The sequence below is a fragment of the Ictidomys tridecemlineatus genome, chromosome 15 (genome assembly GCF_052094955.1).
Source record: "Ictidomys tridecemlineatus isolate mIctTri1 chromosome 15, mIctTri1.hap1, whole genome shotgun sequence".
In the NCBI taxonomy this organism is placed as follows: Eukaryota; Metazoa; Chordata; class Mammalia; order Rodentia; family Sciuridae; genus Ictidomys; species Ictidomys tridecemlineatus.
In genome coordinates this window covers 13,502,562-13,520,160 of record NC_135491.1, presented here as the reverse complement: position 1 = coordinate 13,520,160, position 17,599 = coordinate 13,502,562, and the positions used below count along the sequence as shown (strand labels likewise).

The following is a 17,599-nucleotide window of genomic DNA, read 5'->3' as shown; positions in this document are numbered from 1 at the left end:
CAGTCTAGCAATTGTGAATTGTGCCGCTATGAACATCGATGTGGCAGTATCCCTGTAGTAAGCTCTTTTAAGGTCTTCAGGGAATAGTCCGAGAAGGGCAATAGCTGGGTCAAATGGTGGTTCCATTCCCAGCTTTCCCAGGAATCTCCATACTGCTTTCCAAATTGGCCGCACTAGTTTTCAGTCCCACCAGCAATGTACAAGAGTACCCTTTTCCCCACGTCCTTGCCAGCACTTGTTGTTGTTTGACTTCATAATGGCTGCCAATCTTACTGGATTGAGATGGTATCTTAGGGTGGTTTTGATTTGCATTTCTCTGACTGCTAGAGATGGTGCTGCTCATATATTTTGAATAAAGATTTTAAAGAGTTTGAAAATCCCAGTGATAATTGACTTTTCTGAGTTGAAATAGGACAAGCCATTGACTTTTCAGTGAGCCCTGGAGTTATGGTTCAAGATGGACATGTTTGGAGTTTACCAATGGAATTGATAAAGGATTGATAAGTTATATTGTTATCTAATGAGATTAGATTGAGTATGAGGTTAGATCAAGTATGCAGTTGATAAAGGGAATGTATTTGGGTGAATGGAGTTGATAACATAATGGGGATGGGTAGAATAGAATATTAAAGCCTATTCATTACAAGGGACGAAATCATAAATTATAAAGTCAGATTAATTTATTTGATACATGGTAGAGTGCAATACAGAGGCACTGTGGGGCAGCAGTCAACAAGTGGAATGAGAAAAGTGCCTTGTGTAAGATTTAGGTTCCTGCTAAAGAATTCAAAGGAGGGCCTAAAGATATGTAGGGATAAATTCTAGATTGGCTGGTCTTTCCAAAGAGGAACTAAGAAGTGGGGACTAACTAGGGATTGAGTTGTGAGCCATGAAATATGGTGATTTAACAATTGGGTGTTACCTATACTACCTGGGTGCAAAAAAGCAGTTTGGGGGAGTCATTAGTGAGAAATCATATTCAGTCATATAGGGTATTCCTATAGTGTTTATAATTGCCACATGACTTTGGAAGGAAAAACACATTCTGTTAACTTTGTAGCTAGCTTTATCTGCATCTCTATTTGCAGCCTGATTAACGACAGGACTCTTTTTTTTTTTTTCCTTTTTGAATCCAAGCTGATTTTCATTCTTCCAGAATTTTACTTTTTCAAAATGAGAATGGGGTTTGGGATGACTTTGATATATTAGTGTTGGGTTTGGGTTGATGTTAGGTTGTTACATGATAGGTTAAATTTGGTGATTGATTTGTAGGCTGTATGGAAACTAGTTGGGGACTGGCCAAATTGGAAAGTGTTTGGGATAGAAGAGATAGGCGTTGGAATTGGAGAGAAATCATAAATTTATTTAACCAATGGTAGTAGCATTAGCTTGGTTATGGAAATTTACAATGGGTAACAGGTAGGGGTTGAGGTGGACAGTAAGGTTCAGTACTGATTAATTGACTTGTTAATTGAGGTGGAATTTGGGTGTAATATTGATGTTAAAATAAAAATTGGTTTGAGAATAGGATTGGGCTTGAAATGGAAATTGGGACTGAACAAAAGCGCAATTTAAGGTGGTGATGGTGTTTAGGGCTGGTGACGTTTGGACAGCTTCATCCCATGTCCTGGATTGTGCAGTTTCCCTGCCATATATAGTGGGTCAAGGACTGCATGGGACATCAAGAACTGGAGGACTATGTTGTGCAATCATAATGGGGAAGGAATTTTCAGCAGTGGAGAATAAAGGGGCAAGCTTGTCACTTTCCTTGAAAAATAAGAGGCAGCCGCTGCAGACACTGAGGTTCTTACCACACACCATAAGGACCTCCTTCACAGCTTGGTACACACTGAAGATAACCACTAGCCTTCTGCCTGTGGGCAGAAGGATAGAGCTCATGTTTGTCATTTTTATCCCCTACCTCCCAAGTTGAGGGGACATACACCTCTGTGAAGATCAGTGTATTTCGGGAGAGAAGCTGTAGCATGTTTCCCAGGAGTGGTAAGGGCCTAGGTATGGGAGCAGTCTGTCTGTCCTTGCTCCTTGAGCTGAGGTCAGGCATAGACAGAGAACAGCCAGGGGCAGGAGTTAGATGACTGCGTTGAAATGTCCTGGTGAAGAATGTTTTAGGCAACAACTGAGAAGAAAAGTGGGAGGACTTGTATCTGGGAAGGGACATGCTGCATTTTTCATTTCCACCTGGGTCATGTCTTCCCTAGACCTTAGAAATGGGATAAGATGAGGCAAGGAGAAGACCAAGAAAGGAATAGAGACAGGAAGAATCAAACATGGGAGAGAAAGGGAAAAATGGGGAAGGGAAGAGGAGAGGAAAATAAAGCAGATGGAGGGAGGGAGGGAGAGAGAGAGAGAGGGAGGGAGGGAGAGAGAGAGAGGGAGGGAGGGAGAGAGAGAGAGGGAGGGAGAGAGAGAGGAAGAAGAAAAAATTAGGTGGAGAGTAATGGAAACAAAGAGGGCATGAGAGAAGGGAAGAGCCAGAGAAACTGAGAGGTAGAGACAGAAATAGCTAAACAGTGAGTGACTTCTATAGAGAGGTAGAAATAGAGATGGAGACAGAGACTCACAGACTGCAGACCCACGGAGACAAGGAGAGGATAAGGAAAAGATCTCTCTCTTTCCTCCCTCCTGTCCTCTTCTCCTCTCTGTCTTTGTATTTTCCATCTTATTTCATCTTTCCACCTTTCTGGGTCTTTTTTACTTTCCCCATGTGATCCTGGTTGGTGCATCTGTGGTTGTTCAACAGGTGTCTCAAGGTTGGCGTGTGGACTAGGGCAGTGTTTAGGTAAGAAGTTTCCTCAGCTTTCTCACATTGCCACAGTTCATCATCTGTATATCAGGGAATTCCCCTGGCCACCAAATGGCTGAGCAGGTTAAGGACCCAGGATGACAGCTCTAGGGGCAGGTTGTCGCTCTCTTCCTCATGGTTCCTGAGCTCCTGTGTTATAGATGATGTGAATGAGAGAGTTAGAGATCCCCAAATAGTATATTCACAGAATCACTGTTTCTGTGGGTAACAGGCTGAGAGTCGTGGAAATGTTTACTCTTAGATGTATTCTGATTTAGAATCATGAAACGTTAGGATCATAAGCTCTTTTTTTTTTAAATCTTCAATTTGTGTATTTATTTATTTTTATGTAGTGCTGAGGATTGAACTTAGTGCCTCATGTGTACGAGGCAAGTGTTCTACCACTGAGCCCCAGGCCCAGCCCCAGCCCTGGAACATAAGCTCTTTAATTCACTAGAATTTTTATTTATTTATTAGTTGTAGGTGGGCACAATACCTTTATTTTATTTATTTATTTTTATGTGGTGCTGAGGATTGAACCCAGGGCCTCTCACGTACTAGGCGAGTGCTTTACCACTGAGCCACAGCCCCAGCTCCCTCACTGAATTTAATCTCCATGAGGTCTGGGATTTGTGTTTGTGTTTTGATCTATCAATTTCCAACTGCCTGGGCTCTATTGGCATTTAGAAAATGATTATTCACTTTGTGAATAACAAACCATATAATAGCTAAGAAAGCATTCGGGTGGCAAATTTGCAGCACTTCTGTTACCCATGGAAGACATAGCTACTTGTGGCACTCTTCACAGTTCCAAGTCTCTTTCACAAAATAGCCTGGCAGACATCACCAGTTGAGGGGTTTGACATTGCAGATGAAACTTCCTTACCCCATCTTCTTGAGCTCAGACTCAGAGAAAAGAAGGGAGTTGTGAAATGGATCTAGAATCTGAGTTTTCTGGTCTAGCTACTCTCTACTGCACTCTCCTTTCTTCTTGTCTCCATCTGTACCTGCACTTTCTGCCTGAAGACAGGCATACATCCCAAACAGACTATCATAACTCAGCATAATACCCACAGCAATGCCTTGGCTGGGTTGAACCCAGGACCTCCTGCTCCAGCATCCTCTTGGGTACTGTTATAAGAGGACAGGGACCTGATAAGACCTGTGAGCAGCTGGCAGTGCTGATTAAAGAGGACCTGCAAAGAGCCTCCTCCTGTCTGTGGCCTACTTCTCGTATTTTCTGAGTTACTTTCATGTACTCTATTTCTCTTGTCGGATTGTGCTCCCAATTCTGCTTCCATTCTAGAGGTTCAGTTGCTCAGAAAAATGACCTCAGAGCTGAATGAACTAACAGTGTACCGTACCAAATCATGACCCTGTGACAGAATGCCATATGGAGGGGCTACAGGGACAGAATCTCTGTAATCTTGGAGAGGAAGTTCTCAAGGGACAGGGTTTTTTCCCTCCCCCTAGGACCTCCTTGTACCCAGGAATAGAGAAAAAGTTTTGAGCAATAAGTTGGATAAGAGACTCGGGAAGAACTTGGTAGATGCGGTGCCATTTCTGCTTCTGTCTTCTGGGACAGTTGATTTCATGAGGTTTCTTGGACAAGACTTTATGGATTATAGAATTGTCAAATGCCACATGACTGATCAGAGCTACCTCAAGCTAGCAGGACATTTTTAGGTCATCTTTATGTAGGAATTTTTTATAAGTCATCAATTTGGTTCACTTAAAAAATTCCATTTACTTTTCAAAAACACTATTTTATAATAATTAAAACATTTAAAATTGTGATTAAAAAACAGATAATAAAATTTATCATTTTAACCATAGAGAATTCTTTGATGTTTTATAAATGCATAAGTACCCCACCACTTCTGAACAACTGGAACACCTCAGAGAATTAACTTGTATTTCTTGCTTTGTATTGAGATTCTCCCAGACTCTGAACTCCTGCCATCCAAGGATCTGTTCTCTGCTTTAATATTTTTGCATTTTTTGGAATGTTATATAAATGTTTACAAAGTATGGAATCTTTTAAGACTGAGCTCTTTCATCCAGAGTGATTCCTTTGAGAGTCATCCATGTTCTAACGTGTGCCAATAGTTCTTTTTATTCCTGGGTAGTTTCGTTGTGTGTATGTGCCATAGTTTGCTTATCCATTCATCTGTGAAGAACATTTGGATCATTTCCAGTTTCTGGAGATTAAGAATAAAGTTTCTATAAGCATTTGTGTACCGGATTTTGTGTGAACATAAGTTTTCAGTTTTTAAGGATAAATACCCAGAAGTGGAATTGGGAGCTCTCTGGCTATTGTATATTTAACTCTTTAAGAAACTGGCAAATTGTTTTCTAGAACAGTTGTGTCCTTTTGCATTTCTTTCACTAAGATCTGAGAGCTCTGGTTGCTGTAAATTTTCTCTAGGTACTTCAATAATTTTTATTCCAGCTATTTTAATAAGTATGTAGGAAGCTGGGCAGGGTTGCAGATGCCTATAATCCCAGAGGCTCGGGAGGCTGAGACAGGAGGATCGTGAGTTCAAAGCCAGACTCAGCAACTAAGTGCTAAGCCTCAGTACTAACAATTTAGAGAGACCCTGTCTCTAAATAAAATACAAAATAGGACTGGGGATGTGGCTCAGTGGCCTAGTATCTCCCTTGTACCCCTAAAATGGTATGTAGTATGTCTCACTGGGGCTTAGAACATTTAACAGGTAAGATGCCTGACATTGATTTATGTGCTTTTTTGTCATTGCTCTATATACTTTAATGAAATAGGTATCCATCTTTAGCTCACTTTAAAATTGGGTTGTGTTTTGAGAGTTCTTTATATATTTTTAAATGCTAATCCTTTGATTTCCATGTGAGTTTTAAATATTTCCTCCAAGCCTGTGGTTTATCTTTTTATTCTCTGCATAGTGTTCCATGAAGAGGAAATGCCTTTAATTTTGAAGAATTCCAATCTGTCAGTTTTTATTTTGTAAATGATACTTTTGGCATTGTATCGAAGAATTCTGTGATGGACTAAATAAAGGCCCCATAAATCTCCAACTCTTAATCTAGGACCTATGGATATTACCATGTGTGGTAAATGGTTCTTCACAGATAAAGTTAAGGATAATAGGATGGGATATCATACTGGATTATTTGAGGACTCTATATGTAATCACAAGAACCTTGGCAAGAAAGAGGCAGAGGGAGATTTGACCTCAGACAGCAAAGGAGAATGCACTGTGGCCACAGAGGCAGACATGGAATGATGTAGCCACAAGCTAGGCAACATCAGAAGCCACCAGAACCTGGAAAGGCAAGAGACAGGTTTCCCCTTGGACTTTCCAGAGAGAATGTAGCTTTGAATCTTGATAATTTTCCCTCAGGCTAAACTGACTTTGGTCTTTTGTTCACCAAAAGAGGATGCACATTCGTTGTTTTAAGCTACCAAGTTTGAGCTAATATGTTATAATAACTACAAGAAAACTACTACTGAAAATGTTGGTGATATTGGAACTGGACCATGGATAGAGGCTGGAATAATCTGGAGGTGTATGATAGAAAAGTTTCTTCTTGTTACTTAGAGTATAAAGTGAACAGAAGGAGAAAAATTGAGGGAAAAACTATCAAAATAGAGCTTTGATGCCTTGGGAAATTCTCAATCTCCCCTAATTGCAAGAGACACTAAAATTAGGAGATTTATGTCATTTGCAGGAAAATGGAAGGATTAGAACATCATGTTAAGTGAAATAAGCTAAACTTAAAAAGCCATCTGTTTTCTGTTCATCTGTTTTCTCTCATATGTGAAAGTTAGAAGGCAAAAAAAGTGGTGGTGGTAGGGAAGGGACCATATGAGAACCGAAGGAAAACCTGTAGGGTAGAAGAAAGGGATCTGAGAAAGGGAGGAGGGGAAGGTAAAGGAAGTTAATGAGGAATGAAAATGATCAAAAACAATTTGTATAATGTCTGTACAAAAAAAAAAAAAGCTCTCTATTGCAGCACCATAAGAATTTGCTGGAAGTTTAGAGAACTTCCCTAGAGCCAGTTAATTTTTCAGGTCTAGGAACTGTTTAGGTTATCTTCCTCAGGATGCCAAATCCTGTGCTTCTGGGGCTCACTGGGATTCTCCCTGTGTCTGCTCTAACTCGGCTGAGGAGGGTCCTTCTCTTCACTGTGCCATACCACCATGACACCAGTGCTGGGGTGCTCTGTTTCAGCCTCCATCCCACAATCCAGAGTGACAGGGTTTCTCCAAGTCTCTGCCAGTTCACAATTGAGTTCCAGCATTCTCCTCTGGTCACCCACTTCAATAAATAGCTACACTACTGTTTTTAAAACTTCCACTTCATTAAGAAGCAGGTGAAAGCTGCACATCTTGAATCTCTTCTTAAACTCTGTTTTGCCCATTTTTATCCGTTTGTAGTTGTGTGCTTTGATTACTTAATGTTGTGTTTGAGGAGTTTGTGTGTCTCTGATACAAGTCCTACTTTAGAAATGTACTTGCAAATATTTTCTTATAGTGTGTAGTTCTATTTTAACTCATTTGACAGTGTATTTCACAGGGCAGAAGATTTAAATTTTAATTAAACTCAATTTATTGATTTTTTTTCATGTGTTGCACTTTTCACCAAACTAAAGTCACCTGGATTTCCAAGGAACTTTATAGTTTTACATTTTGCAGTTAGTTCTGTGATACATTTAGAGGCAGTTTTCTGAAATTTTAAGGTCTGGATCTAGATTATTTTTTTTTCACATGTTCAGTCATTTCTGTATCATTTTCTTGGAAAGACTCTCACTTTCCCATGGATTTGGATGAGTCGTGGATGCTGCCACAAGTGACACATTATGAGTTTGGGTCAGGGACAATGTGAAGCTAAGTTCCCATCCTTCTCTCATTTTTCCTCAGGAACCTTTCTCCTTACAATTGCCCCTCCTGGGGCTGGGGTTGTGGCTCAGTGGTAGAGTGCTTGCCTAGCATGTGTGAGGCACTGGGTTGGAGTCTCAGCACCTCATATAAGTAAATAAAATATTCATTGATGTCTAAAAAATATTTAAAAAATTTGTCTCTCCCCCAGAGTTCTACCCCAGTGAATCTCACCATCTGATTCATCTCTGAAAGTTCAAGAGGCAAACTAGAACTGTCCTGCATCCACATCTGTCCTTTGTCATGTTGTAGCAGTGTGACTTTGGGCAGATTTCTTAAACATTCTTAGTTAGTGGGCTCATTTTTAATGTGGGTTCATGAAAAACTCACCATATAGGCTGGTTTACAGGTTGAATGTGTTCATGCATAAATGGAGTTATGGGTTGAAATTTGTTCCCTTAAAAAACATGTTCAAGTCCCAGCCCCCAGTGTTCAGACCCTCTCCCCCACTCTCATATTCTTGCAGCCATTGAGATTTTAGAACTGCCCAGCACTGTTTCAACCTTCCCTCCACTCTTGTGAGGAAGAATGCAAATGAGAAGTAAGGCCACAGAAAAGCTCAAGAAGACCCATGAAGTTGGCCCCAAACCCTGGACCAGAATCCAGGGTTTCTGTTTCCATCTCAATCCTAGCACAGTTGGGGGGTTGGCCCTTCCATAGCGCCAGAGCTGAGAGTGTCCTGTTTGGACACTGTGAACTGGGTGCTGGTGACTAGAATGTGACCTCTCTCAGTACCCCTGGTAATGCCTTGATGACTCCTGCTTTCTTATTCCAGGTGGAAGTTTGAGGATTCTGGGAGTTGTTCCTTTCCTTCTTCCTCACAACACAAAAACTTGCCAGCCACTCTCTGTTTCCTGGAGGTGTGTCTCATTGGCAGGAGCCAGCTAGCTCCAGTTCCTCCTGCCTCCCTTGACTCTTTCTCAGAAGAATATTCAGCAGGGAGGACTGAAGTGTGCTACTACAGAGGTGCTTGGAATATGTTTCCCAAAGATGTGTGCAAGGCGGGTGCTCATAAAAATTATGATCACCAGGAGCTTGAAGAACCAGTGATCTAAAGATTCTGAATCTAAATTTCTGAGAAACTGAGGTTCCAAAATTCTGAATTCTAGATTCAGAAGTTTTAGGCTATGACAGTTCAGTTACCACACAGTTCTAAGACTGCCTGAGTGGAAGTTTTGGGAAAGGGGACATGCACGTGGATGGATATTCTTTGACTTTTGACAATGACTTGTTAACATGTAGGTGACAATAAAGAGTGTGACTCTAAGGGTTCATCCTCATCCCCATCTCAGAGAGCAGGAAGCAGTCCATTTGTGGTACCCAAGTTGCAAGACACAGATAACAGAAATTGATAAATATGAATTTCATAGCCTTTTACGAAACTTATAGGGTTCCCTTCACTTGATCTCAATCATGGGCCCAAAATAGGGTGAATTTACTGTTTCTGTGTGTGTGGGTCAGCTACAGGTGTATGTAGCTTTTAGTTTAAGAAACAGAATTCCCAGGCTGTTGTGTACATCTGTTCAGATTGTATGATCCTCAAGAATCTCACTTTCTTCATATTTTTTTCTGGCGTATTTTAATTATACACAGTAGTGGGGGGTCATTGTGACATATTTGTACGTGCACATAATATGTTCCATTTCATTCTCCAGTACTTCCTTTTCCCTTCCTTCCTTTCTCCCCTTGATCTCTTCCTCTATTCTTTTTTCTTTTTATTGGTGCATTAAAATTATACATAATATTAGAATTCATTGTTACATATTTGTTCATATACACAATACAATCATATAATTTGTTCAATTCAGTTCCCCAGACCTCTCCTTTCCATCCCTTCCCACCCTTGCCTGGTCTCTTCTCTACTGGCCTCCTTCTCTTTTCATGAGATCCCACTCTCTTCCCCCTTTTCCTCTCTAAGAGGCTTCCACTTAGATAGATCTGTGTTCAAGTACTTGCTGGACATGTATGTTCTATGATAGAAGACAACCTGAAGGATCTCACTTCTAAGGGGATTGGCACTAACTCATTTGAAAGCAGGCTGGAAATTGTGAAGCTCTTAGCTGAGTCTTAAAGTGGGTTCCAATCAGTCAGAAAGAGACCCACCTTCAGAAACTCATGGCAGAATACATGTTCATGCTTACCCTGAGAAGAGCATTCAGTCACACTCTTTCACGTGGCCTGTGCATGAACGCACACATACTCATGGCTACATTCTGATTCAGTGTCCTCTAAGCCCTCTCTGAAAGTGTTTTTTCTCCCTCACACAGATAATTAAGAGCTTTATTGTTGACTCTTGACACTGACTTATTAACATGTCCCATCGTGTCTGTCTCAGATAGTTTAGAGAAACTTTCTCTAAACTATCTGAGTCAGACACGATAGCTTTACCTGATGGAGGGCAAGAACTTTGATGCCCTTTGTGTGCACAGTGAGCAAGCGTGGGCAAGTGTGTGGTGAAGCCAGATTAGCTGCCTGCCAGGGCTCTGAAAACCCCCAGAAAAGTCTGTTCTGCCTGTGTGATAATGTACTATGTTCTTGCTGTGATTTTATTGGGGGAAGAGGTGACATTTTAGAGTCTGCCAAAGGATTTCTGGCATAGATCTGTGTTCAAGTACTTGCTGGAAATGTATGTTCTATGAGACTCACCTGAGTGAGTACCTCTAACTTCCTAAGCCTCAGTTGTGTCACCTGTAAAATGGGAAAGAACATGCATGGGGAGAGGATGTGATGTTTTTAGCACAGCTGACAGAATTCTTGCTCAATCATAGCTGTTACTATTATTGGTGTTGTCCACAGCGCATCCCAGCTTTTAAGGATCTAACTTGATCAAGGTGAATAATCTGTGCCTTTCCTTCTCCTCCTGTCCATCTGACCTCTTCTTTCCTGGGCTTTCTCACCAGTTTTCTTAGCCCTGCCCCTGGCTCCTCCCCTCCCCCCAAGCCCCTGCAAAGCACAGACTCAGCGGGGCAGGAAGGCTATGGTGTAATTTGGTAGGATCCTGGTAAAGCCCAAGGACTTAGCCGACACATCTAAGTCTTGGGGTGCTTTCGGGGACTTGAAGCAGAAGTTCTGCAAGATGGTGGTGAGGAAGAGAAAGAGCTCCATTCTAGCCAGGCCTTCTCCCAAGCAGTACCGCTTTCCTGAAGAGGAGAGGAGGGAGGGGCTGAGGTGAAGCCAACTCTCTGCAGCCTCACCCCAGTACCAGATCCCTGCGTAGCAGTACAGTGGAGTAGCAGTACAGTGGCCCCAGAGACTTTCAGAAAGGGCTCGAATCTTCTCTGAGCCTCGGTTTCTCTGGTGCGTAAGGTGAGATGATCCATGCCGGATTACAGCACTGGGAAGTTTAAGTGCCCCTTCCCCCAGTTACATCCTCAAATATGGCTGCTATGCTGTCATTTTATTTCCAAGAGTCTGAAGATTTTCTTGTGTGTTCCTGGAAAGTACTCTGACTTACTCTGAGTCTTTATTTTCCCCATCTCATAAAGGGGCTAGATGATCTCTTCCTTCTGGTCTTGGCGCAGATCCTTGGTGCTGGGGAGTTCTGGGGAGTACAACTGTCTGACTAGAGGGTAGTTCAAAGAGGGACTTCCCAGCTGGAGGAAGACCCTAGGCTGCACTGGGAGAGGAGCTGGGATGAGGGAGCCTACGCGGGTGTGAGCCCCTGGTCTCTTACCCATGGAAAAGGGCACGTCAGCATCAATCTTCTTCAGCTGTCCCTTGTCATCCAGGAAGTGCTGGGGGTTGAAGTCGTCAGGTGTGGAGAAGAACTTGGGGTCATTGAGCAGGGAGCCCAGCATAGGGAACACTTCAGTGTCCTTGGCAGGGAGAGGAAGGGGACTTTATCAGAGGGTTCAGGGATGAGAGCACTGAGGGCACAGAAACATAAGTAGGGGAATCAGAGTGCGGGGGTGAAGGGAAGTGGAGGTGAGGGAGTTGGGGTTCTGTGGCAGGAGCTTTGGGGGACATGAGGTTGATGTCTCTGAGTCAGGACCTTCAGGGAAGGTGTACTCTGTGTCTCCTGGTTTGGGAAATTTGGGGGACTTAGTGGCTTATATTCACTGAGATGGGCTGAGTGGGAGATTCTGGGCCTATGTCCCAGAGAAGGTGGTTGGGGCATACTCAGCCTGTGTCTCTCAAGGAAGGAGGTTGGGGGTACTAGGAGATTCATGTGCCCTCAGACAAAAAATTGGGGGACTGTAGTGAATCTCTGGAGGCATTAAGTCTATGGGAGTCACTGGAAGCAGGAGACCCTGGGTGGGAAGACTGAAGGTAGAAGGTGGTTGAGGAATTCTTTGTGATGGGGACAGAGAATGGAAAGCTTTCAATAGAAGGGGAGTTCTGGGGCCCCAGGGAGTGAGTTGCAGGTCCCATTAGGCTGGGCAGAGCAGCACCTTTGGGAGGAGGAAGTCTCGAAATATGGTGTCCTTGGTGACCTTGCGAGCCACACCCATGGGGGCAAAATTTGCAAATCTTTGGATCTCATGGATCACAGCCTCTGTGTAGGGCATGTTGGTACGATCCTCAAACTTGGGCTGTCGGTTCCTGCCAATCACCCGGTCAATCTCCTCATGGACTTTGGCTGGGAGAGAAGAGAGAATATGTTTAGCTATCCAGGGGCCTCAGAGTAGGATGATAGTCCTAATATGTAAATCTGGATACATGGCACATATCTATGTATGACATGCATGTGGACAATTGAAAACAGATGTTGGTCATATGAAAATTTTGGCCAATAGCCCTGTTAACTTGTTAATTCTAGAATCATAGGGGAAGCAAAGGGAGGAGTCCAGGAGACCCTGGAGGTTGGAATCTGGCACTTGTATGCTCAGCAGAGGAGCCATTTACCCAATGGTTCAGACACTTTTAGTATTTTCAGAGGAAGTGAGACTCTGTTCATTTCTGTCAGCTTAATAGCACCCTATATAGCTATTGCATAGCAGGTTGAGTCTGAGGTTCCTTGGACCTGGGAGAAGTGGGGTCATTGTGTTGGGCTCAGAGGTGTTGGAAAGGTACGTGGGTCCCCATTTCCCTGTGCATCCCAACTTTACCCACAACATCTGGGTGCTTCAGGAGTAGCAGGAAGCCAAAGCGTAAGGTTGAACTGACAGTCTCAGATCCAGCAAAGAAGAGGCCCAGTGTTGTCATTATTAGATTCTTCATGTAGAACTCCGTGTTGGGGTTATTCCTTTCCTGCAGGGTGAGAGGCTTCATGCTGAGTCCATTTATCATGCCCTTGGGGGCTGTCTGGGTTTTCTCCTTAGATCTGCCTCTGTTAGGTCCAGACCGCGAGGTGGGAAGAGGGGACCTAGATCTGCAGGTTCTGCAGTTCCCAGGCCTCTTCCCAGGCTGCTGGTTCTGCCTGACATGCTCTTTTGGTGCTATTTGCCTGGCTGACAATCTGTTTTCAGCTTGGCTTTCACTTATTTAAATTGCAGAAATATTTAGAAAGAGGGATAGACTGTGAGGAGGATGGGCAGGGATGTCAAGACAGGGTGGTCAGAGACAGAGATATATTTTCTGAAGCAGACACAGAATTTTAAGCCAGATCATCCTACTTCTTTCCTAGACATGGTGTAGTTTCTTTGGAGGAATCCCCTCTCTGACTCTTTGAATTTAAGACTGCATAAAGGCTCATCTCCTTTCTGCATCGATGGGAGTCTGACATCAAAATGGGAGTGACAGTCCTCCAATGTCATACAGTAAAGCCAGGTCACCTGTTCATACAGGTGTACCTGATGATGGGGGTAGGAACATTTAGAGAGTCTGGTGCTTAGCTGCTCCAGCCTTAGAATCAGAGAGACGTGGATTTGAGCTAGGGATCACAGACAAGCCACTTGTGCAGTCATTTACAACCTTAGGGTCATAATAGGACCTTGTTTAAGAAAGCATATGGGTGCTAAGTATGTGGACAATGTCAAGCACTGAGGTGGTTCCAGGCACACGGCGTGTTGTAGAGCTCGCTGCTCTTTGTTTTGTCTTTGCCCTCATCTTGGCTTCAGTCAGGGCTCAGTAGATGAAACAGTGATGATTAGTTGTGGTCTGAATTTTAAGGATTAGTATGATGGGGGGTAATGTGAGTAGGTTTCTGTTCTCCCCCTCTCCCCAGCCTGATTGGCCTCTGTTTGACTGTGGACCTCCCCACCCTGGCTGCTGACTGCACCTCCTTCATGCGGATGAGAAAGGAGTCGATGAAGTCCCGCGGGGAGTTGGGGTCCAGAGTGCGCTGGTTCTGCTCCACCTTCTTGGCTATGAAGTCCTCAAGTCCCTGCATGTCTTTAAAGACGTGTTGCTGTGGTCCTGGCAGGTACTTCATCACTGAGTGGAATATGTCAAAGAGCTGGAGAGGGGAAGAGAGATACAAGGCGGGAAGAGAGATGGATTGAGAGCTCTCAGTGGGCCGAACCCAATGAGAGTGGGACGTGTCTTAGCGCATGAAGATAGTGGGCTCAGGGCATCTGTCTGTGTGCTTATGTGCTTAGTGAGGTGGAATGGAAGCATGTACATAATTTTATATGTCGGTTAAATGTGAAGGACTCTAAGAATTTATTCCCTGGTACCCTCCCCCCTCCCCCCAAAAAAAGAATTTAGGTGAGGTGGATGTGGGCTTCCATGCAATTTCACCCATTCAGGTGAAGACGGTTTGTTACACACCTGTAGGTGTCAAGATGGTCATGTGATTTGGGAGTGGGGGAATTCAGGATGTTGAGCTGTTCAGGTGGAGTACAACAGGGAACTGCCTGTGTAGGTGTTTATATAATCAGGTAGACTAAGTTATGGTCAGTTTTCTAGATATTTATTGGATTTCATGTGGGGGTTGTGTAATGGTGTTCAGGCATTGAAGTGTGGCTGTAGTTCAGGTACAGAGTGGGAGGGAGATCTGTTTATGTGTTTAGGTGCACTTGGGGCTTCCTAGGGGATACCTCAGTAGGGTGTGTGAGTGGGCTGATTTGCAGAACACTTATTAGGTGTTTTGGGAACAACCTGAGTAGATATTTTTGTGTTCGTCTTGATTGAGGTGCCAGGTAGTTAATGTATTTAAGTGGCTTGTGTTGGGAACACTAATCTAGATATTCCAGTAGGCTGGGTTTGGGGCAGATGTGCAGAGGTCAAATGATTTTGGCATCCTGCACTTTGCAGTACCAGGTGTGGTGTTCAAGTATTTGGAAGGTGGCTGAGGTGGTCACTTCTTCAGGTGTGAAGAATTTAGAAGCAATAGACAGAGATCAACTGTTAGATGTTTAGGTACGTTGGGTGGGAACACCTGCTCAGCTGAAAGCTGAGTGGAGGCATTTATCTTGCCTGCAGATGGTGTTGTGGGGTATCTGCTGAGATATCCAGGTGACCTTGGAGACTAGGTATTGGACATGAGTCCTGGGCTCTTGTGCCACTGTGCAGTTGCCCAGGAGTGTGGCCTGGTTTAGAGGGGCCTTGTGTGGAAAAATATGGGGATTTGGGGAACCTTTTTGCCAGGTGTGGGAGATTTTAGTAGGGGCCTGGTAGGGCAAAACTGGAATAGGTCACCTGCCCCGTGGAAGAAGCTGCAAATCTGTTGATTCGCCCCATCATCTGCAGCAGTGACAGTAACTCTTTGTCCTCATAGTCGAATCGATCTCCAAAGACAATGGAACTAATAATGTTGGCAACTGTTTTGCTCAAGTAGAAGGTGATATCAATGAAGGCACCTGTGAGATGGGGCAGGGTAAGGGAGAGAGTGGGATTGGGAGAGAGTCAACTGGGTGGTGAGATGCCAGTCTGAGGATTCAAGTAGGGCACTGCAGCAATGCACTAACTCCCACATGTTATCACCATTCCAAAGCACAACCCACAGGTCTTTTGCATTGGGTGTTTTCTTTCTCCTTCCCAATCACTCTCGGCCTCTTGCTCACCATGTGTGCCTCGCAGGGCCTCGATGAGGAAGCCCGCCTCCTCCTGGATGCGTTCCTCAATACCCCGCTTGCCCACACCAAAGTCCCGCAGTGTGGTGATGGAGAAGCGCCTGAGTTGTTTCCCACGCTCTCCATTGCCAAATGCCACACCTGCGGAAGTGAACAGAGGGAGGAGAGAGGCTGGAGGAACCATGACCAATCCCTGAGGAGCTCCTGAGAGGAAGGCAGTGGAACCAAGTTGAATCTACAGCAAGCATGGGACAGCGTTAAGATTTACAAACTCAGAGCAGTGCCAGGTACTTCCAAGTTGGAAGAAGACTTTCTGAAGAAGATAGTCAGGGGGAGGAAAGACAGATGTATCCGGAGAAAGGGAGATACAGGGACAGTCTAATGGAGGCAAGGAAAGAGAGAGAGAAGGGACAGTGTCAGAGGAAGGAGAGAGGAGAGAGTCAAGACCTGGAGGTGGATATAAAGCTGAACTGCAGAAGGATGAAAAATAGGAGGAAAAACGCGCAAGTGTCAGGAGAAAGGAAAGATTGCTGCATGGAGATGGAGGCATAGGGACTTTGAAAGACATGGTGTGAGGTTCTGATAGAGGGAGAAGAAAGAAACAGAGGGATTGAAAAAGAGTCCCGGGGAAGCACAGAAGCTGAGGGTGACAAAGGATCAGATAAAGTCCGAGGAGCAGGACTCCAATGGGGGACTCTCACAAGGTTCTAAGGAGGGATCAATGCAGGAAAGAAGACACTGAGGGAGGAGGCAGAGCCAGAGATAGAGAGAGAGATTAGGGAGAGCAGGACAGAGAGGGGGACGAGACATTAGGACCCAGAAAGTTTAGAACAGCCCATAGTCCCACATAGGAGAGGCAGTGATGGATAAAGATGCAGAGAGAAGATCAGCAAAGGGCTTCCCATAGCCTTGAGGGGCTGGCAAGTAAAGGAGGGAACTGAGGCCACCAAGTTTACTTGGCCACTTTCCCCTCTGTGCTGTCCCACTTACCATAACCTTTGAAGAGGTGGTCAAAGGTGGCCTGCTGGCCTCGCCCACTGAACTCCTCAGCCTGATCCACCAGTGCCTCCTTTACTGCATCGTATCCACACAACACCACGACCCGGCGAGTCCCCAGGTGGATCTTGAACACAGGGCCATAGTGTTTGCTCATCTGATCAGGGTAGGTGGGAATGGTTACAAGAGTCATGACCTGAATTTGTCTAGGACCCAGAAATCAGAGTCTGGGATGTGTTTCTCCCAAGTTCTGATAGTCTAGGTGAAATCCTAAGATCTAGTCTTTTCTGGCTAGGAACTGGTTGCTGAACCTTTAAATAACCCCCCTTCTAAGACTCTGACTCATCACGGTCAATCCTCTGACACAAAGCCCAAGAAAAACTGGGAGGTCCCATGCCCATGTCATTCTACTCATTTCCCTGGCTGGTGGCACCTTCATGAGGCAGTTGTACATCTGGTTTGTGTCCAGCTGCAGGTAGTTCCCGATGAAGGGCAGAGGAGTGGGTCCTGGAGGCAGCTTCCGCTGTAGACTCCTCTGTGAGACCAACTTGAATACCATCATGCTCAGGCAGGCCAGCAAAGCCACCAGAAGGATCTCTGAGGCCAGCATGGTGGCAATGAGGATGATAGGCAGGTGTTGATGGCTGCGATGATTTGCCTTTATACTCCCAGAGATAAAAGGGTGACCTTTGCACTTGTTTATATAATTGCTTCATTTTAGTTCCTAATGCTATCTCCCAACATGCATCCTGCCTATGTTGCAACACCCATGGCCAGGAAGGAGGAGGGGGAATTAAGGGAAGACTCATAGTCAGCGGGACTCCAGGCTGAATTGTAGCACTTGAAGAGGTGCCTAAAGAGTGTGGATTTATGGACGTGAGAATTCTGCTCCATTGGAATATTTATGTGGTTGAGTACCTGAGATTTGTATTTGGATTTCCAGATTGAGAAAGGGCCTGATATAGATTTTGGAGTCTGTGATAAAAT

General features: G+C 44.3%; 2 protein-coding genes across 8 annotated transcripts in view; one reads left to right on the top strand and one right to left on the bottom strand.

The window, feature by feature from the left end:
- LOC101956983 (cytochrome P450 2G1) overlaps positions 1-17,599 on the top strand; it is a 146,536-nt gene that overhangs the window by 24,316 nt on the left and 104,621 nt on the right. The gene's annotated exons all lie outside the window — the stretch shown is intronic.
- LOC101966838 (cytochrome P450 2A3) lies at positions 9,424-17,264 on the bottom strand. Of its 2 annotated transcripts, none has more exons than XM_005336450.4 (9): positions 17,046-17,263; positions 16,607-16,769; positions 15,608-15,757; positions 15,243-15,403; positions 13,882-14,058; positions 12,770-12,911; positions 12,113-12,300; positions 11,395-11,536; positions 9,424-10,861 (listed from the first exon to the last, which is right to left on the bottom strand). In XM_005336450.4, the coding sequence occupies exons 1-9, from the start codon at positions 17,220-17,222 to the stop codon at positions 10,680-10,682; spliced, it is 1,482 nt and encodes a 493-aa protein (XP_005336507.2). In that variant the 5' UTR covers positions 17,223-17,263; the 3' UTR covers positions 9,424-10,679. The 2 variants fall into 2 exon arrangements, with proteins under 2 accessions (XP_005336507.2, XP_077888151.1); XM_078032025.1 differs by lacking the exon at positions 9,424-10,861 and adding an exon at positions 11,100-11,262 and having other exon boundaries at positions 17,046-17,264.

Coding starts and splice junctions, on each gene's coding strand:
- LOC101966838 (XM_005336450.4), bottom strand. CDS start 17,222: ATGCTGGCCTCAGAGATCCTTCTGGTGGCTTTGCTGGCCTGCCTGAGC. Junction 15,758..16,606: donor CCACCTCTTCAAAGGTTATG/GTAAGTGGGACA, acceptor TCACTTCCGCAG/GTGTGGCATTTGGCAATGGA. Junction 11,537..12,112: donor GAGACTTCCTCCTCCCAAAG/GTGCTGCTCTGC, acceptor CTCCCTGCCAAG/GACACTGAAGTGTTCCCTAT.